At 37.1% G+C, this 24,213-nt stretch overlaps 3 protein-coding genes and 1 non-coding gene across 5 annotated transcripts; 2 read left to right on the forward strand and 2 right to left on the reverse strand.

Annotated features, from left to right (window-relative positions):
* Positions 1-753: 753 nt before the first annotated feature.
* On the reverse strand, positions 754-1,477 carry LOC108972888 (UPF0691 protein C9orf116 homolog). Its single transcript, XM_018939777.1, has 2 exons — positions 1,157-1,477; positions 754-1,088 (listed from the first exon to the last, which is right to left on the reverse strand). Exons 1-2 carry the CDS (start codon positions 1,293-1,295, stop codon positions 883-885), a joined length of 345 nt encoding a protein of 114 aa, XP_018795322.1. The 5' UTR covers positions 1,296-1,477; the 3' UTR covers positions 754-882.
* Positions 1,478-1,770: 293 nt separating this feature from the next.
* LOC108972886 (multiple coagulation factor deficiency protein 2 homolog) lies at positions 1,771-4,237 on the forward strand. Of its 2 annotated transcripts, none has more exons than XM_018939775.1 (4): positions 1,771-2,054; positions 2,119-2,206; positions 3,667-3,805; positions 3,874-4,237. In XM_018939775.1, exons 1-4 carry the CDS (start codon positions 1,897-1,899, stop codon positions 3,975-3,977), a joined length of 489 nt encoding a protein of 162 aa, XP_018795320.1. In that variant the 5' UTR covers positions 1,771-1,896; the 3' UTR covers positions 3,978-4,237. The 2 variants fall into 2 exon arrangements, with proteins under 2 accessions (XP_018795320.1, XP_018795321.1); XM_018939776.1 differs by having other exon boundaries at positions 3,858-3,963.
* Positions 4,238-4,247: 10 nt separating this feature from the next.
* LOC108972884 lies at positions 4,248-14,548 on the reverse strand. The gene is made up of 4 exons (XM_018939774.1): positions 14,278-14,548; positions 7,181-7,313; positions 4,704-4,878; positions 4,248-4,637 (listed from the first exon to the last, which is right to left on the reverse strand). Exons 1-4 carry the CDS (start codon positions 14,515-14,517, stop codon positions 4,520-4,522), a joined length of 666 nt encoding a protein of 221 aa, XP_018795319.1. The 5' UTR covers positions 14,518-14,548; the 3' UTR covers positions 4,248-4,519.
* A 4,764-nt stretch (positions 14,549-19,312) lies between these two features.
* Trnam-cau lies at positions 19,313-19,384 on the forward strand. The gene has a single exon. It is a non-coding gene; the product is annotated as a tRNA-Met (tRNA).
* The last annotated feature ends 4,829 nt before the right edge of the window (positions 19,385-24,213 follow it).

Below are 24,213 nucleotides of genomic sequence, written 5' to 3' on the forward strand. Positions count from 1 at the left end.
TCTTGCCAACAGGTGCTACTTCGGACTGAGTAGGCAATTGAGAAGCAAAATCCTCTCACGACAAACAAAAACCAAACTCTATAAGTCACTCATAATTCCCGTCCTGCTATATTGTGCAGAGGCTTGGACGATGTCAACAACRRATGAGTCGACGTTGTGAGTTTTCGAGAGAAAGTTCTGCGAAAGATATATGGTCCTTTGCGCGTTGGCCACGGTGAATATCGCATCCGATGGAACGATGAGCTGTATGAGATATATGACGACATTGACATAGTTTAGCGAATTAAAAGGCAGTGGCTACGGAGGATAGGTCATGTTGTCCGGATGGACGAAAACACTCCAGCTCTAAAAGTATTCGGACCAGCACCCGCAGGCGAAGACCTCCACTGCGTTGGAAGGACCATGTGGAGAAGGACCTGTCTTCACTTGGAATATCTAATTGGCGCCATGTAGCGAAAAGAAGAAACGACTGGCGCGCAGTTGTTAACTCAGCTATAATCGCGTAAGCAGTGACTACACCAATCAAGAAGAGGAATACCTTAAGTGTAGCTACATCACAAACTCTCAACATACGTTGTTTCTATCTCTTTTGCAAGCTACTAAAAAGTATAAAAGTTGAAAAGACCACTCTTCTAAAACGTGGCTATTGGAATATGTTACAATTTCCCACAAAATGCAAATATGAGTATACATGGACTAGATCTTATTTACATACATAAGTATATAGCATTTAAGACAAAATAAATACCTAAATTTGATTCTGTTCTTGAATTTATTGGTCGTTTCAATTTAATTATCCAGCATTTGGTACACAAACAAGTGACAGAAGTACATATTCCCAATTTAAATACCGCAATAATGCGATGCCAACCAAAGAGTTACTCAGAAATACGCGCGATCCATTAAAGTATTGAGAGAGAAATTACGATACATGCCGCAACGAGCAAGTTCATTGGAGAATTTCTGTGAGAGAGGAAAGTAGCGCGTCGGTATTGTGTAGGCGTTGGGTGCATAGTAGCCATACTCGGAATTGCAAGTGCGATACATTGTGTTCTTATCCGTCTCCACGCCATAGCCTTTGAAGTTGTCTGTAAGGAAGAAAACTCATTGTAGGTGAGGCCTGATAGGGCTCAACACTTTACCGCTCAATACTCACATGGGCATTTGATCTTCTCACGCGTATGCAATTGCTCATACAACTTGGCCGTTTGCACGATGGGTTTACGTTTYAGAAACTTCTGGTATTCAATTTCAGGATTGAAGGTTTCCAAATCATCACAATAATGCTCGCACATTTTAGTATTAAACTGATACTTAAGCGGATTACTTGTATTTCAATAGAAAAAATTCTTCAAAAAAGTTGAAAGAGACTTTTAAATAGGATTTGTTTAGACGCGTTGTGAAAATATTTTGGCTTTGCTTCGGAATTTATACTGGCTTGAGAGGTAGCTTGTTTGAAAGTGTTCGAATGAAATGCGATTGACAAAACAGCCATTTGTTGCTGCAGCAACAAAATAGAAAAAGTTCGAAAAGTTTGGAAAGTTGAAAGCTAACGAACGCCAAAGCGAAGCAACACATTAGAATATCATAAAAGTAAACCTCACACTTTCAGCTGAGCGCTAACGGCTACAGCTGCTGTCAGCTGTCAAAATGCACTGATTTTGGGGGTGCTGTCTTTGCGTTAGAAGTGTCAAGCGCATTTGCGTGACTTGCGCACTGCTSTCCTTTGCGGTTTGTATGTTTTATTGATTTCAACAATAGTGAAGAACACACCTGCCGATTTTTTCCTTTCGCATATATTTGTCGTGAAAATAATAACTCGCTCAGGCTTAGAGCTGCACATTTTGACAACATTTTCAACGAAATTGCATCGCAGCTTTTATATTTCGTGCAGAAATGTGTAAAATGTTGAATTTTGTTAATTTTATAATCTGCGTAGCGACGTTCAGCCAAACAATGGACCCCTGTGTGGCTATTAAGCGCGGTCCGCATCACCCGCGTAGCGAACAGTCGAAAACACGTAAAGTGGATGAGCATTTAACGCACGAAGAGCAGTGAGTTCTTTGTCTATAAAAAAGTATTTCTTTACAAAATTTAACTTTCCCATTTTACTTGCAGCCGCATCGATGAGGATCTGAAGGATATGGGCATAAATGTCAATTTAGATAGCATGTCCGATGAGGAGAAGAATTTCTACTACTTTAAGGTGAGTATCTATAAATTWAGATAATTGTTATTTGCTCTATAAATGTTCTAGACAAAGGAACTCACTTCAAAGCCTTCTTTTGATTTTGGTGATTAGTTAATTTCTAAATATTAGTACAATATGCAGGGTGATCTACTTCGAGGTTTTTGAAGTTTATCTCTTTCAAATGTTGGCCGCGGCTACGTCTCGTCTCAGATGGTTCATCCGATGATTCCGCAGGCCCACAAACGATACGAAACTGTTGTTTTTTCTGCATGAAGTGGCAGCTCYTGAATCTCTTTAGGTTGCTCTTCGTCTCAAATGCGGCAATTTGGCTTGCTTACATACCCATTTAGCCAGAAATGGGTCTCATTGCTGATTAAAATTTGACTCGAAACCGATTTGTAAACGTTGTTCAGGCGTAGGTCTTTTCAAGATGAAATGCCAAACAATAGTGAACAAAAATGAAATGTCAGCTTGACACAACTCACGGGTGATCTGTCAAAAAAAGGCTATTGAAAAATATACCCTTAGTTGGATCACCCTTTAGTATCAAATTTGGAAAGATCAAYTCTTCGCTACTTTCCGGGATCGCAATTATTTACTAGAGAGGCTCTAAGTCTCATTGATCGAAGAATATGTGCATAAGTTCATATTGGGATGAAAAATATTTTGCCTACCGGGCGATCTCATATCTAAGATATATGTATTAAGAAGAACCTTGAGTAAATGTGAGATGTAATGYCCAGAGCCCTTTTCCTTATTTCTTCATTATAGTTTTCATACCAARATATTAATGCATGTCATTAGGATTATTTTATTGTTCTGCAACTATTATCAATCAGCGGATTTCCATCTTGAAATCAAAAATTACGGAATTTCTTTTTCATCATCGACTTAAATGCAAAATCTTGGGAGATCTGAATTCCAATTAAAGACTATTTTATGGCAACAATGTTTGACTATAGAACAGTCAAGTCAACGAAGTTAAGACTTTTTATCAAACTGGATAATTTTCAGAGCCTCATGGTATCTAAAAAAAATGTTCGAATCTTGTGTGCGGGAAAAATATTAAAGAAAGTTTGAAAGCAATTTAGAACAAATCTAATATGACATACCTTTTCAACTGGACCAAATGCGTTTTTTTCTATAAATTTGAATTTCATTCAAGGAAAAATCAGGKGAGAAACTTCCAGAGCATTTTGTAGTAGAGTCATAAAGCAAAGTGTTTTGGGAACTTCACCGAGTGCACCATCCTTAATTGTTTAGTTATAAGTTTTCGGTGATATAGGCTCAACATGTGTGGGAATTAATTGTTTCTTTGTCAGATTTTTGTTGCTGTCATTTATAAAATGTTATAAACGTTATAAATAATAAAGAGGCAAACGATGACGAATTTTGTACATAACCCTCATTGAGAGGTCCAAATCAGCAGAAATTGTTTATAAAAATATAGAGTAATCTATTGACAAATCCAACAGATTCATGACAGCGACAACAATAACGCTCTGGATGGACTGGAGATGCTGCAAGCGGCCATACATCAAGATGAACATTTCAAAAAAGTCGATCGAGATAACTTCCTGCACAATGCCACGGAAGAATTGAATCATATCATAGGTAAGTGCCAAAGAGTGCATTAAATTTTGAAAGCTTAACATGAGAGCAGCAGACTTTACGTGTTCCAGAGGTTATTGATGAGTTCCTGCAAATCGCGGATGTTAATAAGGATGGCTTCCTGCACTATGCGGAATATGTGAAAGCGGTTACTGGGGCGCCAGAGGCGCAATAGAGCTGAGCAGTTGAAAGAAAAATAGAGTCCGAAAACAGAGAGGAAATGTTTGTGCAGTAAACTATGAAAAAAATAGTAATWGTAATTATAGGAAAATTAGCTCAATTTGCAACCGAATAAAAATATGTAAACAATAAATAGTCAAAATATAGAAAATGAAGTATAAGTATATATAAGTATTATATATACATTCACATATGTAAGCATTATGCTTTTTTTCAAGAAACCTTTTGCTAAATTATTATACACATAAGTAGTTATTATCGAGAAGTATTTTTTTTTTTTATTAATAATTATGAAATAAACATAAATATTTCTACCTTTATTGTAAAAACAATGTAGAGCAACATATTAAGACTGTAAATAACTACCAAGCGATTAAAATTTTTTATAAACAACGCTAGCATAAATAATAGTATGATTGGTTAATAATAAAAAATGCTAAATTACTTATTGATAATTGAGTAGCAATACAATAAAAATTAATCATTAAAAAATGTATTTGTTTAAGTATGTAACGGTGTGGTTTTTTGTTAGTCTGCTCAGTTAATATTATCGCATTTCGATGATCTGTTGCAGGGCAAGCCGCGATAGCCGTCATAGGCCGCCTTCTCCAGCAGCACAATGAGATCGTTGTAGCGCGGATTATTGAACGCATTGCTGGTGAATATATAAAAAAATGAAAATTATTTTATATTTCGAATGTTTGAATGATCGTTAGCTTACCCCTCGTACTTTTCGATGCCTTCAATTAATGCTTTTGCGGCCTTCGCATATTCATAGGCCACATTCGGGCTGGCGCATGCCGCTGCATATAGACAATCATCAAGTCCGATGCCTTGTGCTGCTAGGAAACCGGTGATAAGATAATCCTCGCCGTCACTCAAGCCAAAGTGGAGATCTATAAGAGAAACAGTATTAATATTGCWTGTATTACTGAGAACAGATAAGTTCAGACAAAACAGGATTTMAGGAAAACACCTAATGAAAAGGCCTCAAAAAAGGTGATTTTTGTACATATATTAAAAGTGGAAAGGTACAATATAATTGTTTTTTAAAAAAGGGTAACAGCCGTAGCTGAGAGTGCATACCAAGACCGTGGGCATTCGATTGGGCGCCGTTCGCAGTAMCCCGGACTGAYGTATGGAACAACTTGGCGCATTTTACGTCGAAATCTTAAATTGAAAGCGCTTCGCTCTATGGGCTCTTGAAAAGTTCGAGATGATCCGACGTTTTTAAGGCCAATATCTGGCTCAGTGGGTATGGAAACAAGAAAAATTTCCACACTTAGGACGAAGAGCACCCTGATGAGATTCAAGAGTTGACATTTCATTCAGAAAACAATTTGGCGCGGTTTGGACCAGTCGATAGGCCATGTAGATTGTGTGATATCATGCCGTTAGACTTTTCCAGTGTGGATATGTAAAATCTAAAGTCTATGCGAACGATGCCGTTTCGATTCAGGCCTTAGAACAAACCTTCACGTTTGTCATTCGAAATGCTCCARCAAGTCATCGAAAATTGGACTCGACGAATGAACCACCTGAGACGTAGCCACGGCCAATATTTGAAAGAAATAATCTTCAAAAAATAAATGCGAAAGCATGCTTTTCCGAATGATAATAAACATTCCCCATTAAATTCGAAGTTTCATAATTTTTTCTTTAAAAAAGTAGGTGACCTCGAAATGTATCATATCTAGGAGTATAAAGTGAAAGTTTTGGATAAAAATATTTAAATTTAGACTTCACATTCGATCTTCGGTGACACTAAAAACCCATTCTGCTGCAGTGGTTCCGACCATCTTCGAAAATGAAACTTAAAAAATATTTTTTTCAGTAAGGTCCTTGCCTTAAAATCGGGGGAAAAAACTGTCAAAATGGCGGTGATTTCAGAAAAATTTTAAATTTATTCATTTACACTTCATATAAGCATATATATATTTTTAATTATATTTTGAAGAATATTGAAATCGGAGTTCCAACTATTGTGYATCAGTGAACTGCAAAACCAAACAGGATCCCATATGTGCAAACCTAATCAACTAAGTGGGTTCCGTTTAATTAAAGCAACCCTAAGCAATACTCGCCCGAAGTGTGTCATCTCGACATAATTCTTCAACTTTGAAGACATTTTTATGCTGGTAAAATTTAACGACACAAAATAGTGTAATTAAAACACAAAATGTGGAGGAAGTCAAGATAACCAAATGCCTGAAAAGTACCTATCGGACTATGGATCGGTTGGTAAAAGACTAGTCACCAATAAAGTGAGATAGTATGCAGTTTTTTTATTATAGCGTCGAAGCATTCGGTTCAGTAAATCTATGTAGAAAGCAACATACGATTTTGTTATACTTGTTTTTATTTTTTTGGTAAAAAATCAAAGAGTTGTTGGGCTAGAAGTTTTCACTTTCGAAAAATAAATTTTTTTGTCTTATCTTATTGTTTAACATTTCAAGAATATGTCCTTATAATTATAAGTCGATAGAAGTAATATTCTTAGAGTTAGTCTCCTGGCCTTTAACGCTCTAACAGCTCAGCGCGGTCGGGATAGAAGTGCAGCTGCAGACGCGTTTTTCTCAAAACTACTTTCTCAAAGTCCGTGTTCACTATCATTTCAAAACTACTTGATCGATTCATTTCTTTGAACACATTTTTAACATATAAATACCCCCAACATTTATTAAATTTTTTTTTTTCATTGAGGGTGTTTTCCACCCACAAAATGGTGGAATTTTTTTGTGGAAAATAACAGTTTACACTTTAGATGGCCGCCAAAATTTTTGAATGCAAAAAAAAATTATCAGAGAACGTTGGTTGGTTTTATTTTCAGATAATTTCCGGCCGAGTTATAGTGAACACCGCAAATTCTTTTTTCTCAAGACGTTCTGGGGAAAGCACTGTTACCGCCATATGCCTCAATATTTCTGCATGAAAAAATTATCTTACATTGTCAAAAGTGTGCTCTATAATGTACAGAAGGTCCGAAAAAAATTACTCAATCCAGATTTGAGAAATAAATTCACAAAAAAGTCTTTTTTTTACCTTGTAAACCCTATTCCCCCTTAACCTGCAAAATATAAATATATTGAGTTAGAAAGTGTCAGAAGGTTATTCTCTTTTATTATCCATTGATAGTAAGTAATTCCATTGATAGTAAGTAATTCCGATATAAAATATAAGTTTAAATTTTAATCTTACCATCTGCACTTCGCGCATGCCCATAACCATATCCATAACCACTCCAATGCCCAGCACCCAGCATGCCAGCAGCAAATATTAATATTTTTAGTAGAATTATAATAAGTAGGTTCGTAAGATTCAAGCTCAGCACCTATATTGGAAAAATAAATAAATGTGGATAAGAAGAATTTTGTGACATATGAATTATATATATGATGAACAAGCATATTTAGTCTAATACCATAAACTAACTAACAACTTCTCCGAACTAAATAGAATTAAAAGCCAATTCTATTTAAATTTTTTGCTACAGACAGTGATTTGAGGGACCAAATACGGCTAGGTATGTATCCTAATGTGAGCAAAAACTAGTAAAAATGTTTAATTTAAATTTCACGCGGAAACTCATTCGTAGAAATTGTTTTTTTTTTTTTCTTGATTGGTACAGATGTCAGTGATACATGTGGCAAATATCACATCAAAATAATCATTATTGTTTAGTATACACCTGTCTTTCTGAAGTACATAAAGTGCATTCGGCGATATTTACAATGAGTAAAATTATTCCACAAAGATGTTCCAAAAATTTTGTGCGCGGAATTAAGTTTCTGGTGACGAAGCGTTCAGAATRTTGGCWAARGTCTTCGGCGATAATTCCATGTCGCGAACWAGTATTTTTGATTGGTATAAATGACTCAAAAAAGGTGAACAACGCATTGACGACAAACCRCGTCCAGGGTGGCCATCAATATCAACTSATGTTCAACACRTCAATGAAATRAAGAAATKGATGCTTGAGAATCGACGATTATCGCAACTATAGTCCGATAACTCCTGGTTTTGCGCCATCGCTTACTGAATTACACGTGGGCTAGCATACAGGTATTCGCTTGATTTCGCTCCTTGTGACTTCTGGCTATTCAGCAAACTCAAACGAACGCTCCGGGATAACCGTTAAGAGTCAATTGAAGTACAAATGACGCATTTGGTACTTATTTAAATGTGAATCGCTACGCGCATTGAAGGCTATTACGGAAATTGATTTTAACAACTGTTTCGAGGATTGGAGAAAATGCTGCCACAAGTGTATTTGGGCCAAGGAAGAGTACTTTGAGGGGGGCCACATTTGAAGAATAAATTAATAATTTTAAGATTATGAACAAATTCTAATTAGTTACTAATTATACTATAYATTAGGTTGTCAAATATCKCCCTTCCACCTTTTTGCTTTTATTCAATGTTTTATAAAAGTGTTACTGTGATCGGATTTAGTTCAAATATGCTCCGTTTCGTTCGCTAATCTGTTTCCATCTAGAAGGCAACTTCAAAATACCCCCCTCGTAGAAGCCCCCCTCCTTATTTGCGAAGAACTGGGGCAGCCATTTTTCACAAGCTCCTTTTGAGTTCAGCTCTACACCAACAAGGCCGTTCGCCATGGACAGGAACAGGTGGTAATCACTTGGCGCAATATCCAAAACCTCCCATCCGTAGCTTCTGATGAGTCATCAACGAAGTGTGTGATCTGGCGTTATCCTGGTGGAACTCTACTCCCTTTCTGTTGACGAATTTTGGACGCTTCTGGTCGATCGCCTGCTTCAAGTCCAGTAGATGGTGGAATTAATCCTCTGACCATATGGGAGCAGCTCATAGTGCATGATTCCTTACCAATCCCACCAAACACACAGCAAAACCTTCCTGGCTATCAATTCCGGTTTGGCCACTGTTTGGGACGTTTCACCGGCCCCCGACCATGACCATTTTCACTTCATATTGTCGTATGTGATCTTTTTATCATCGCCATACGCTTCAAAAACAGGTCGAGTTCATTCCGTTTCAGCAGCATATCGCAGGTGTTAATTTGGTCCAGAAGGTTTTTTTGCGTCAAATCATGCGGCATCCAAACATCAATCTTTTTTGTGTATCCAGCCTCTGAAAATGGTTTAATATGGTTTGGTGACTAACTCCCATTTTCTGGGTGATGTCACATGATACCAAATGCCGGTCTAACTCGATGTTTTCCATGATTTGATCAGTATTCGACGTCACAGGTCTTCCGTCGGCTGGTTTATCCATGGTGTCGTTTTCACCCACTCTGAATCATCGAAGTAATTTCTCCGCAGTTCGAAGTAATAGAGTACCATCCCCCAAGACACCATTAATTTCACGGAACGTTTCTCTAGCGGATTTGCCTTTAACAAAGGAAAACTTTAATATAGTGCGAATTTCGGCGTTAGTGAACTCCATATTTTCACGTCTATAACTGTTGGACGCAATATCCAAAGTAATCATGCACAGCGTCGTTTTGTAGGTTATGTCAAGACCTTTCAAACAATGTATAGTATTGCCAGATACTCAACAACGTCTGGACCATKTTTGTCAATTCTTTTTTCAAAAGTTCGTTGAGGTTCTAGGATGGTTTTTACGGCAATAAAAAATCGAATAATTGCTGGAAAACTCCTAAACACAGCCCTTTTCTTTTTCCATACAAACAAATGAATGTTGTTTGTTAGTAACGCTAAGAGAACGGCTAGACCAATCTTGATGAAATTTTCAGAGGTTGTTCGTTGTGGATCCAGGAAGGTTTAGAAAGGAAAATAACTTAAATTTTTCACGAGGAAAGTTGAAAAATTGTGTAATTCAAAAAAGTAAGTTTTTTCAAATTTTGTTAGTTTTGTTTTTCAATTTTTGATTTGTAAAATATTTGAATCGTTCATCTTTGGTGGCTTGCTTTTTTATTGCGGCTATTCAAAAGAAAAATTATTTAAAATTATTCAGTGAAAACTTTAAAACTTTACGTGTGTTTCACACAAAGAGATCAATTACGGATTGAAATTTGTTACGAAGCCACGAAGAGATCGCGCTAATATCGGTCGGCGTTCTTTCTTCAAAGTATGACAGCCCAAGACACATGAACGAGTACTCCCTGCAGGCGATGACATGCGTGTGGAATAATGGATCGCGGTCAATCAGCAAGCGATGGTCACGAGTCACAGCACGACTTTTCAAACAACAGCTACGATGTTTGATGGACTTAATCTTGAAGCAACGTATGGTATATTTGATGTTGTTAGATGCTGGATATACTCTGTTGAGTTGCAAAAAAGAGGTTTGCCGCACGTACACATTCTTCTTTGGATGGTGGATGGTGGTTACACCAGATCAAATTGATGAAATCATATCTGTGGAAATTGCTGATGCAGAGAAAGATCCAGTATTATACGAAGTCATGAAATCCAATATGGTTCATGGACCTTGTGGACTACACAATCCCACTTCGGTTTGTTCRTCTGACAATAAATTCACGAAACACTATCCACGAGCAACAAAAATGATCTTGATAAGTTTTTTCTCAACTTGCTACAGTGATCCGTTTGCGAGAACATTGCCCTATTGGAAAATGCCTTGATATTAGGTTGTCAAAAAAATCTTGCGGTATTTTCGCAAGTTGGCGCTGAGAGTGCGTAGTTCTASTTTTATTCGTCGCATCGGGTCATGCTATACCTTTCTGGAAAGCTCATTTCACGCGCTAACACGTGTTTGATTCATTGTCGTTTCTTTTAAGTCGTTCGTGAGTTATAGCGTCGCAAGCATGGAGCAAAATAAAGAGAAAATACGACATATTTTTTACAGTAGAGGTGGTCGAAGATGCGCCGCGCTCCGAAAGGCCTGTCGTCGAAAATTGCGATAAAATCGCTGAATTGATTGAAAGAGACCGGCATAGTAGTAGCTGTGGCATCGGTCAAGAGCTGGGCATGAGTTTTATTTTTTTTATGAACAATTGAAAATTCAATAAAAAATACCGCAAGACTTTTTTGACAATCTATTATATTATTTGAGCCATTGCGTACTGTGAATGGTACAGTGTGTGTTACTTTTTGAGAAGTATGTCATCAATTACAATCAGTGGAATSAAACKATGGACGATTCGATAGCTACTTCGCATGCCACTGAAGTTCACATACTTTTCGCGGTGATCATTTCCACATATCAGCCTTCAAATCCCCATCAATTATGGGATACGAACAAAAATTACATTGCCAAAGAAATTTTACATCGTAKTCGATAAGCATTGGAAATAGCAAACTTTCGATTGATACTTCCAGTAGTTTGCGATCAACTCCACCTGCTTTTTGTCAATTCACTTCAATGAAGTATGAAATCACACGATGGTTTATGGCCAAATTGTTGTAACTTACCTGTGTGCACTCGCACTTTTAGCTGCCAAAAGTACGAAGCCATGAATTATCCAGTGGAATTTCTAAAATCTTTGGAGAGACTTGGTATGCCGCCGCCGTATTATTTTTGTCTAAAAGTTGRATCTGCCATTGGAAGCCTACTGATTGCGCTGCAGCTTTCAAATACATGGGGCAGATTCTTGCTTCAACGAATTCCTTTGAGTTCCAACGATTCGCTATTTCAGTTCGAACGTATTCAGTTTCTATTGAAAATTGCCTTTGCGATGACAATCAACAGGCTTCAAGGGTAGTCGCTAGAAGTGTGTGGCATARAGCTGGAAATGCCTTGCTTTTCACACGGCCGGTTATACGTGGCGTGTTCTCGAGTTGGAAAACCATCTTCTCTGTACATTGACGCACCGAAACAGAAGCCAAAAAATGTTGTTTATCAAGCTRCGTAAATTCAACTTCAGCTCGCGCAGAGATCGAAAACATAGTTCGAGTGACATTCTACATAAATATCCTAGAAAACAATTGCCTGTTTTTTGGTCGAATCTGGACTTCACCGCAGGGCAGCTCGCAGGAACCCACTTCTGACTGAAATTCGTAGAAACGACGCGTATACTTTACCAACTCGTATTAGTCTAAAACAACAAATCAACGGAGGTATGTCGTTTGGAACGATGCAACAAAAATTAATCGCTTAGGTTTTGATGGTCGAAGGTATGTTCGACGTCCAAAAATTAAATAATTTAATCCTCGCTATGTTYAGGGCGTGGTTGAGTATGGTGCAGAATCAATCATGGTGTGGGGATTTTTTATATGTAATGGTGTTGGTCCATCCAGAAGAATAATGGAATTTTAAACAAGGAGAAATACGTCGACATTCTAAAAAATGTCATGTTACTATGGGCTGAGGGAAATTTGTCTGTTATAAGGAAGATGACAATTCAAAGCATACGGCTAAGTTGACACATAAATTTTATTATGAAAATTCTATCAATGTTTTGGAGTGAAATTCGTTTAGCTCAGACTTAAACCCTGTAGAACATATGAGGGTGGTGTTAAACGAACCATATCCCAAATTTGATGGCACCTTGTGATGAATTTAGAACGGCATACAAACTACACCATTGGCGCGCTGTCAGAGTCCTTTAACGTAAGTTCAGATTTAATGTGAAGCAATATTAAGGTAAACAAGAAAAAACGTTAACTTCGGTTGCGCACAGGCGCATTTCTGTTAGTAACTATGTGTTCAGTTTGTAAAGCTATATGCTTTAGTAATTCCTTCTGAACAATTTTTTTGGAGATTACATTGTTGCCTTAGAAAATAATATAATATATACCAACTTTCGTGAATATATCGTGTCAAACGTGAAAGTTTTCCATACAAGCATTTGAATCCGATCGCTCAATTTGTATGACAGCTATATGTTATAGTGGTCCAATATTGACCGTTCGGACAAATAAGCAGCTTCTTGAAGAGAAAATGACGTCTGAAAATTTTCAAAACGATATCTTGAAAACTGAGGGGCTAGTTCGTATATATACTGATAGACAGACAGACGGATAGGCAGACAGACGGGCATGGCTAAAACGACTCGGCTCGACATACTGATCATTTATATATGTATATAATTTGTAGGGTCTCCGACGCTTCCTTCTGGGCGTTACAAGCTTCGTGACAAACTTAATATACCCTGTTCAGGGTATAAAAATGTAATCAACAAAATACTAACTGAAAGYAAGCAAGTTTTTGTAATATCACTACTTTTTGTTGATAAAACATTTTCGTTTCTAATTAGTTGTCAAATCGTTGATTCCACTTGGTTTTGTTAACATTTTTAGAACAAAAACGAATTTTAAATAAAATTTTTACTATTGGTTTAGGTTTAACATAGGTTTTAATAAATAACATCACATACTTCAAAATAGCTGTCAACAGCTGTATGTAGGTCAGTGTATAAGTTATATTATATATGGTGTATGCGTATATAAAATTGCTTAGATTCCGTTCCTCTGGTTGACGTTTTACATCATAAGGTATTTAACTGGCTTTGATTCCTGTGAATTGCGAGAGTATAAAGTCGGTTGACCCGAACTTAGCCGTTTCTTACTTCTTTGTTCACATGTTTAGTGAGTTACAATGGGAACGGTGTTGGCAGTGGTTCTCCGCTATATCCAGTTATGCTGTTAATAATTTTATTGTTTGAATTGCCACTTTTTGGAGTCAACGGTGCTTAATGTGACAAAGTTCATGATTATATGTATATAAAACTCGCTCCTCTCTGGTCAAGACGGAAAAGAACATAGCAGACTCTACGACAAATAGTCTGCATGGAAGCTTTGAGTCAGTAAGATTGTTCAATTGGTCTTCGACTGGTATTTTCGTCAGATTATTGCTAAGAGAGTAAAATGTACCATTAACTTTGAGTAACTGACCTCAAAAGAACGTTTGRATTAAGAAGATTCGTTGAAACTTGGTCCACTCTCGTCCATTATCGGACAACTACAGCAGATAACTGCCATGCAAACTGATCGGTTGAAGACCTTGTACTGAAAGTTCCATTATTATGCAAGATATAGCTATAGTTTCTGAAGAACTTGTTCTGATTGGACCAATGAATGAATATTTTTTTATCAAAGAGCGTTGCTAGAAATGACTACATATAGTTCCCATATGAAATGCACGTGTGAAATATATTACACTTGTATTCCACCTTTTTAAAACAGGGATAGAAAAGCACATATAATCCTACTGAGATACCTGAACACATCAATTCAACATGTGCTTTAACTATAAGTGGTAATTTTAGCAAAATTTTAACATATACTCTAGTAGCAGGGAGTTCCTTATTCGTTTACACTTGCTTGCGGATTTCTCTACACTTCTTTCATATTATCTTTCTTTAATATTATTCACTTTTCTCCTTCACATACTTGACTATTGCCTGTGGAGCGATTGATTAGCTCCTTGGCCACCTGCGTCACCACATGCCCCGCCGGACTGGCGATCATATCCTGTGCCGCCTGCAGCCAACCTGTCGGACGYTCGATCACTTCATTSAAATTATTCATACTCGTATTACGATCCACATCGTAAGCGAAGATTGCACAACGAATTTGTGGTAGCGYCACAAGCGCGCAAAACAAAAGAARATGCCAACTTTSCACTGACATTGCAATAAAGAAATKAATTTAAKAAGAAAATCTAATAAAAMCGCGCAACGCAACTTGTTTCCGAATTGCGTGTGTGTCGCTCGGCAACGAAACGTGACTAAAATTTGGCGTCACTGCACGCCTGGTTTTATTAAAGTATTTTCAAGAGCAAAGCCAAAGAAGCGCGAAATGTTTTGGTAGTTTCCGCATTTAATAGCGTCGCAGYGGCAAGTGCAGTGCCGTAGACGCTGCTGCAGGTATTTGCACAGGTGGAAAATGTGCGCTGTCGCAGTACCTGCGCGTGCACACCGATAATTTGTGCTGATTTAGCAGGCATCGCTGCGCACGAAAGTGAGTTTTCCAACAAACTCATTAGCAAGTAAACAATGAAACATTGAAGCCGCAACTCAGTAATGAAGAGAAAGATGTTGAGTTTATGATTTCAGCCCAACCGTCGCACCTACCGCACACATATTTATGAATGTGTCWATACAGCAGGTAGTTAGGTAATTTGGCGTAAAGGCATAAATACCCAAAAACTGCAAGTGCACTTGCTCTAGCGCATGTCATTAGCCCAGTCGGCGCCGTTTGTTTACAGGCATTTGCTTGCTGGCGAAGCGGCGCTCTGATGTGTAATAAATAACGTAATAACTAAATTGTGTTTAGCAGATTACCGAGAACACCCACATAACATATCTGGTTGTACCTTGTATACTGCGGTTGCGGCAGTCATCTTTGCGATAGACTTAGCAATTTCAGACTAAAGCCGAGAAATTGTTCATTGTTTTAACGAGGGTCCAGGCTTTTGTAAGTGGAATAAAATAGGACGAAACCCACCATCAGCATTCCTCAAAATATCGGGAATGTTTGCTGTCGTTACTACAGCTTAAGCACAACTGTTCGGGTAAATAAGGTARGAAGAGCTAAATACCGATATACAGTTAATATTATATCCTCGAACTTCAATTTGACAACATCTGATGAGTCAGTATTATGAGTTTTCGAGAGAAAGGTTCCGCGGAAGATATATAGGAATTTGGGCACTGGCCACGGCGAGTACCGCAGCCGATGGAACGGCGAGATATACRACGACTTTGACATAGTTCAGCGAATAAAWAGACAGCGGCTACGTTATTATGTCTTCCGAATGGCTGAAAACACTCCGGCTCTGAGAGTATTTGAGGCAGTACCCGTCGAAGGAAGCAGAGGAAGAGGAARACTTTMACTTCGTTGAAAAACCCAGGTGAAGAAGGACCTGGTTGGCGGCAAACAGCGAAATGGAAGAATGATGCGCTTTGGTAAGCTCGGCTATAACCGCGTAAGTGGTGTCAACGCCAATAAAGAAGAAGAAAAATGAGTCTAATAGGTTCACAAGCAGTGCGGCTAAACATTTTGTCGGACGTTCTTTGCGGCGAGTTAGAATAACTTTTTCAGTTTCTGCACCTTTACCCGGCTTTTGCCAGACTGAGATTTCAATGTCTCAGTGGACACACTTTCAAGGAGCCTAGCGAAGTGGCTTAGATTGATATTAAGCGCCTTAACAAACTTGTGGTTAATTAAAAACGTTTTGTCCATTTATGAGGATCCGGTGACTCACTTATAGGTGTTTTTGGGTAACACAAAGGACAAGCATCTGTTGAAATGAAATCCAGCAATTTAGATCTTCCCTGCAAATATTATTGTCAGGGGATATGGAGTCCGATTTCATTAATATATAGTGCTGAATTAACAACAAACAAACATTAAATTATCCCACTACATGACATATTAAACTAAGGACTTAAGGTCAACTAAAAAGCCGTAAGTCGCTTTATCGGGTAAATTGTGGTTAGATAAAGAATTGAGCTAGTTATAAAGACGTTTTTTTAGAGGTGTGGTTTTCAGTGAGGCAATATTTTATTCGAAATTGCCTTTTCTGGCAGCTGTTCTTATATATCAGTATGTTATTAATATTAGCCTTAAACTGAAGTATATTCAAGAGCAGATTTCCATGAAATTTTATAAGATTATTTTAAGTTATCGATACATTCGGCATAGATGCGTGGATCGATTTCGGCCACTTTGGTCACCAAATTATAAATACTACACTTGTATGAACATAAAATAAAAAAAAGTGTTCATAACATTGAAACTCTTTTTTTATTCTACAAAATCTATGTCGTTTTATTCAATGCAATGCCCCTTGGCACCAATACACTTGTACCAACGTTCTTCCAATCCTCGAAACAATTCTTAAGGTCGATGTCCGGAACGGCCTTCAATGAGTGTAGCGATTCAATTGATTCCAAACAGTTTCCCCAGAGAGGTCGTTTGAGTTTGCTGAATAACCAGAARTCACATGGAGCTAAATCTGRCGAATACGGTAGTTGCGGCGCGATATTGCTTGCAAATTTAGCAAAAAATACWCGAAGAATTAATGCAATATGCGACGGTGCATTATCGTGGYGCAAAAACCAAGAGTTGTCGGCCATAACTCCAGCCTCTTTTTACGAATAGGTTCGCGCAATCGACGCATAACACTCAAATAATATTMCTTATTGAACGTTTGACGGTCTAAAGGAATTCAGAGTGTACCCCATCTCTTTATTAAAAAAATACATTTAACATAACCTAGATTTTAACCTGCTTTGAAGTGAMTTTTTCGGCTTTGACTCACTTTCGCCACGATATTYGGCCGATTAATCGTCTGTTTCCGAATCGTAAACGTTGATCTAAGAATAATCGCAAGTAGTTATACGTTTCATGACATCCTGATAGTCGGAAATTTTTGTTTCATCAATCGTGCTTTCACTTTTCTTAGGCCCAAAAGATTTTTCAAAATGCTTTTCACTGATCCTAACGATATTCCGTCGTTGTGAATCTGTATCCCCTAAGTCCTTTTCCAACATTCTGAACGCTTATGCATCAGAAATTTMATTCCGCACACAAAATTCAATGGAACTATAATAATGTCACTCAACGTAAAATACGCCGAATGCATTTTATGTACTTAAGAATAATAAGCGTATACTAAACACTATTCAGGCGCAGACCCACTGGGAGGCAACTACGGAGAGTCCGTTGTGATTTTACGTGAGTTCCTGCCTGCGAAGGCCTAACTCCACGGTGCTTTCTATTACTAGAAGCACATAGATCAAAACAATGCGTTGATCAGCGCCTAAAAAGCATAAGTGCATGCACCTGCACCATACTCTGGAGAACCAAAGCATGAGTGCCGCCACATACACTCATACCTTGGTTCCAATTGGTTTGGGTGGACAAACGCACCCTAGCCACCTTGGTCGGGTACGAGGCCCATCTAAAACCTCTGCCGTACTCTGGGTCCGGCACCCGGCCGCAGTGCGACTCCACAYYGGACTAATGCCCTTCCTGCATTTAGGTTTAAACCACAGCCACCACGAATCTCCCCAAGGGGCCAAAAACCCAATGAGTAGATTGGAAGGCAACTACGGAGAGTGAGATACACATTATTTTCATCATAAGTGACACTCCGCGAAGAAACATACTTTATGTTGCAATTACAATATTCTATAGTTCCTCGCCCCAAAATTCTACTCTGGATCCGCCCCTGACATTATTGATTACAAATCTAGAAAAAAAATCAAATTAAAGGGTTTTACTATTTTTTGTACAAAGATTGTCTGATATAAACCATAAAAAGTCGACAGGAAGTTTGAAAATCTTTATATAATATTATTTAGTCACATTGCTATCAAATAATTGATATCAGAAATATCTCTGAATTTCATTAATATATCTCACAAAGTGAGCAATATTTTCGGTAAAAGCACTGAGATACAAATATTCGGCATCTCGGGGCTTGAYAAAATATGAAGCGATWTGGCMYATTKTTAKACAYGAAAGAGCAAACTTTTTWACTKGAAGGTACTTAACTTGTATACCGSAAAGTGAAAGAGTTAAATRGAATTTATGATTGTGAGATATGGGATGTAGTCGTGGCTGTAGTTGGATTWCACATATTTTCAAACTGTAATTTGAAGTAGTGTGATYAATATTAAACATCAAATTCGGTTAAAAAATGTCGAGTAATAGTTGAATAATGGGATTTCACCCACCCACATACCCAAAGTCTAATTCTTAGACCGATTCATTGCAACCCTATCATAAGATCTTTAGTGTAAACTTTGTAGTTTCTAATTTTTATGGCTGATACTATATATTAAACTGATGTAATTTAAAATTAGGAATAAAATAAGTGTGATTGTTTTTTTTAAATTAAACTTTTATTTAAATTAAAATTATTAAATCATAGATTGATTGTAAGCAAAGTATTTTGAAAAATCTAATGTCTTATAGGTATCAATAATAAACTGTAAAATTGGTTCGACTACAGTGTTCACATATCGTAGAAGCATAACTGTCACTGAAGGGCTCCCTTTGGGAATCTCCATTTTCGGAATCACAACTTTCCGAAAATATTCTGATTTACAGAGAAATATCAACGCCATCTACTGGTTAGTGAACTGAACCCCACAGGTGGATATGCAATTAAGGTTGAAAAGGTAGTTGCAAAACAACTAAGATTTGTTAAATATTTAGGTTGTTTCAACCATCTTCAATGCCTCAGCCAGAAAATTCGATTCAAAATAGGACCAAAATGTTATTAGAATTAATAAAGTCAGTCCTTGCAAACACAACAGTAAGTGTTTCTTGCAGAACTAGTGCCATATATCATCATCTTGCAGGTATGATTTTGGAAACATTTATACCCGCACATATGTTCGTGTAAGTGTGAATGCATTTCGTTATTGGTGAAAGGCGTTTGACCACGTTGTTTCTCACAAAGAATATAAGCAGCAGAGTGGCGCAGTGGAAGCGTGCTGGGCCCATAACCCAGAGGTCCGAGGATCGAAACCTTGTTCTGCTAATAACTGATTGGTAATCTGCGATTTAGTTTTTCTTTAATATGAAAAAATAATTCCACCTATTTTATTTTTATTTATTTATTTCTATATGTAACTCAGTAAAAATATGTTATTAAAAAATAAATTGACCGTAATAACCCAAAACAACAATTATTTGAAGAAGTTTTTAATTATAAAACCAATTTAATTTAATAAGCTAAACTTACTTAATGATGTATTATTTGTCATAATTTACTTTCTYGTTCTGGTATAACAGCTTTCATATAATAATATTGGTAACAAATAAAAATTAGATAAATCCCATGTAATCAGAAATTTTTTACTTAATTTCATTAAAATGAAATTAACGTAGTATGTACTATGCCATACACAATATTCGAAATTTGGGTACTTGAAAACGTATCATATTTTTTAAATTAGGAAAAAACGCATAGTAGGAGCATACAGTGAAAAAGTCAGTGAAATTATTTGTATTAATGCAAATATTGAGGGAGGAGAATGTTTCCTAAGGAATAAAAACTATTTGCAAAATTTTGATTAAGTATTAGCGCAAAATCGATTTGCTTTGGTTTGAAAACCCGGATTTCTTTCATCAACCACTCTCCGTATTCACTTGATCTATTACATCTATTAGAATGTGACGCAGCCGTAGTCAAGGTGCTGAAGAATATTCCCGTAAATGATACGAATGTGCTTATTGATCGTTCCGAACGGTGCATTGAGTATAATGGACTTAATGTAACTTTGAATAGTAATAACGGGCGATCCAGACAGATTACGCGTGAATTGTGTCAAGCCGTCATCTTATTTTTGTCAGTACTGTTGGCATCTCATCATGGATAGACTTACGTCTGATCAATGTTTACAAAATGTGTAATTTTATTACGAAAGTTCACGTTCTGTTTCGCGCTTCGCTCAACTTATTGTCAATACAATCGGCCTACTGAGTATACTATTCACAACACCATCACCCATCTTGAATCCCAACAATCAGTACTGGATAATATTCGACCGAATAAATCACATCCCGCACGAAAGGATGAAAATAAAGCAGCTATAGCTGAGAGTGTACCCGAAGACCGTGGAGAGTTAATTCGGCGCCGTCCCCAGTAACTCGGACTGACGTATGGAACSACTAAGCGCATTTTTACAGCTTGCTTAAGAGGTGAAGCCACTCGACCTTCCCTAACGACATCAGTTTGCTCTATAGGCTCTTGAAAAGTCCGAAGAAGACCCACGTCTTATAACACAGTACAACAGCTAATCTGGGGGGTTAGAAATTCCAAGTCAGGGTGATGGTACTAGGTCAGTATAGTAAAACCCTCAAAGGGTTTGGCGATCGTATGTGTCAGTTTTTTTTTATCACCTTTTACATTTTTTTGTTATTTCCCATGGTTTTCCATCTTAACAAATTAATTTTTTCCAATCAGGCGTACTAAATGGTCCAGATATACGAAAGCTGATTAAAGGTGACGCATTAAACAATATTTTGATTGATATATGTTACCTGGTCTACGAAAAGGGAGCTAACGTGCGAAAACTAGAAAACTAGTTTATGACTTTTTGGATTCTATCACGTGAAAAAGGCATCTCATCTTCCATCCGAATCAACTAAGATTTTTTGACACCTAAGCCCCCTTTCCGTAGACTAGGTCCATATATTGAATATATTGAATCTATGGCAGGCAATCAAAGAAGTAAAAGAAGGCTTGTTGGGAAAGCATCGTTCTAACAACTACGATGTTTCTGTCACAAGGATGTTAAGAGCATTTTCGGTTTTTTTTTTTGTTTTTTTTTTTTGTTTTGTTTGGCAAAATGTTAGAAAAAAGGGGTCATAAGGTCATAAAACAAAACGGACAGGTTTACGGAGGGTTTTACTATACTGTCCTGGTATCATCACCTTGACTTGGAATTTCTCACCCCCCAGACAATAATCCCAAAAATGTTCCACAGTGTAACCAATTTCAAATTTTTCTGGCTCAATGAGTATGGACAAAACCAATCTGAAGATATTCATCGGTTTTGTATGGTTAGTGGACCGGTAAAATATGAATGACTACAGACTATTTGATGCTTGAAATTGAAGGTCGTGATCTCGGCGACATTTGTTTTATGCAAGACGACACATCGCATTAGTCAATAGATTTATTGGGAGAACACTTCGGTGAACTGATAATTTCTCCCGATAATCAATCCCGCTTCGATTCAGGTTTGAAGTTTTTTTTTTTTTGCCAGTTACTAATCGAAATCCTCKAACGAGTCATCGAAAAGTGATTTTAAAAAGATAGTAGTCAAAAATAAAAACGAAGAGTGTTATTTCGAATGCTATATCCAAAGGCCGCTTATCCGACAATGTAACACGGCTTTTTTATTTTTACTACAAATTATTGCTATTAGCAGCTAGCTTATAATTAATACGAGTACAAGTACATAATTTGATTTGAAATAATTTAATACATTTATACGTCATTATTGCAAACTTACTCGTCTTTTACTTTATCCAACTTGTTAGCTGAAGCTTAATTTTCAATAAACAGCATTTACAATCCATAYTCTATCATTATATAAAATTAAATTATAATTTTCAAACTGCATTTTACAAAATTATTTTAGTTGTAAAAATTGTATGTTTGAACTGTTGCGTTTTCAACCTTAACGCATTATGTCAATCAACTTAGCACTTTTCCAATGTTATAATGCCAATATGTGAAATTGCTTGCAATTTCATGGATGTCAACGATCTGTGAATTGCATTATATACCATACATACTTATGCATATTCACATAATGAAATGTATGAATGCATATGAAGTGATATGTTCCAGCTGTTGGTTGCACGCTTTCTGAACTAAAATACATAATTTGATTTGAATAAAACTGCATTTCACAAATTGATTCCGGGGTTAAGGACACCTTTTTCACCTCCAGGGTAATTAGTATGCAATATTTGTTTGTGCCACCTTTCCATCTTTTACCACTTACTGCACATTTCGCAGAATCAGTCAGTAAATATCATGAGTAAATAGACAAAACATTCATTCTGGAGHGAAAAAAATTCACAAATTATTTATGAACAACCATTACATTCACCYAAATTGACAGTTTAKTGTGGTTTYTGGTCTGGTRGAATCWTCAGTCCGTACTTCTTTCGAAAAGAAGCTGGTGAATCAACTTTTTATAGCCACAATTGGAAGAAGTTGATCTTGACATTATYTTGTTCMAACAAGACGGGGCTAATGCCTCATATTACGAGCAACAACCGAATTATAGCGAGAAAAGTTTGATTCGATTATTTCAAGAAATTGTGTTATTGTAATTGTGACATCCAAGAAGTTGGGATTCAATACAATTAGACTACTTCTTGTGGGGTTATTTGAAGTCATTGGCAATRACCAATAAAGCTGATTYTTTTCAAGCAATAGAAGTCAATATTAAACATTCTGTTCATGACATACGACTTGATTTAACGGAAAAAATACTTGAGAATTCTTCTTGATACAGGAATACTGACTGAAGACCAAAAAAGGTCAATGAGTTTTTGAACAAGAAATATATTTCTCTCATCAAGCACTCCCATATTTACAAAACTAAAACAAAACAAAGGAAACACGTGAAATTAGCATTCCATGATGACRTTCTAGGCATTTCAGTAGCCGTAACCGACATACTGAGGAACATTTCAATAAATGTCATGAAAAAAATCTATGCACGTGCTGTGTGATCCTTTCAAACGTTGTATTGAGTTCAATGGAAGCTAATTTTAAAAAGTGATAACTTTCAAAGCTAATAAAATACACATTTTGTTCATCACTGCGGGCAAAAATAGTAACACTTTTCGAGGTTAGTATATCTGCCAGTGACATCTGTACCAAATTTCACATCAAAATAATCATCCGTGTTTAGTATACGCTTGTCTTTCTGAAGTACATAGTTCAACAAAGAAGTKTCGCTAAATTTTGTCTGAGGAATCAAATTTCTGGTGTTCAAATRTTAAGAATGTTGAAAATGATCTTCAGTGATAAATGTTTGTCGCGAGCAAATGTTTTTCATTAGTWAAAATTATTCAAAGAGGGCCGGAACGCGTTGACGACGAACCATGTTAGTGCTTGAGAATCGACGATTAACATTCAGAGATCTTACTGGCATCGTTGGAAWATCGGAAGAATCAGTGAAAAGCATTGACAGATCATTTAAGCCTAAAAAAAGTAAAAGCAGGATAGGTGGAGGACGGAGTTATGTGTACATAGAAGTTCACGMAAGTAAGGAAAGTTTTCTGATCGCCATCCTCTTCAGAGTGGTCAGACACAATTGTTCTACATATGGCTCAAGCAGCTCACGACTTCCGGTCTTTGACCAAGCATCCTCTATCCGTTTGAAGGCGAGATAAAGTGAGAAGGCGAAACATCCCCTCCGTAGGAGGATGGGTTTGGGAGCCGTCACGTAAAAATGCATCCAATGAAAKKAAACAACAAGCTTCAGATGAGTGATCCTCCTTTTGATGACGATGGAGCAGACAATCCATTGCCCGACCAYGAAGAAGTKCGAATARCAATTACYCGTCTGAAGAACAACGAAGCAGCGGCGGCCGATGGAYTGCCAGCCGAGTTAWTCAAGCACGGCRGCGAAGAACTGATAAGAAGCATGCATCAGCTTCTTTGTAAAATATGGTCGGACAAAAGCATGCCCAACGATTGGAATTTAAGTGTGCTCTGTCCAATCCACTAAAAGGGAGATCCTACAATCTGTGCCAACTACTGCGGGATAAGCCTCCTCAACATCGCGTATAAGGTTCTCTCGATCGTATTGTTGTCAAACCACCGTCAAAAACTGA

This window comes from Bactrocera latifrons, unplaced genomic scaffold, assembly GCF_001853355.1.
Source record: "Bactrocera latifrons isolate USDA-ARS-PBARC rearing strain unplaced genomic scaffold, ASM185335v1 scaffold_436, whole genome shotgun sequence".
Taxonomy (NCBI): Eukaryota; Metazoa; Arthropoda; class Insecta; order Diptera; family Tephritidae; genus Bactrocera; species Bactrocera latifrons.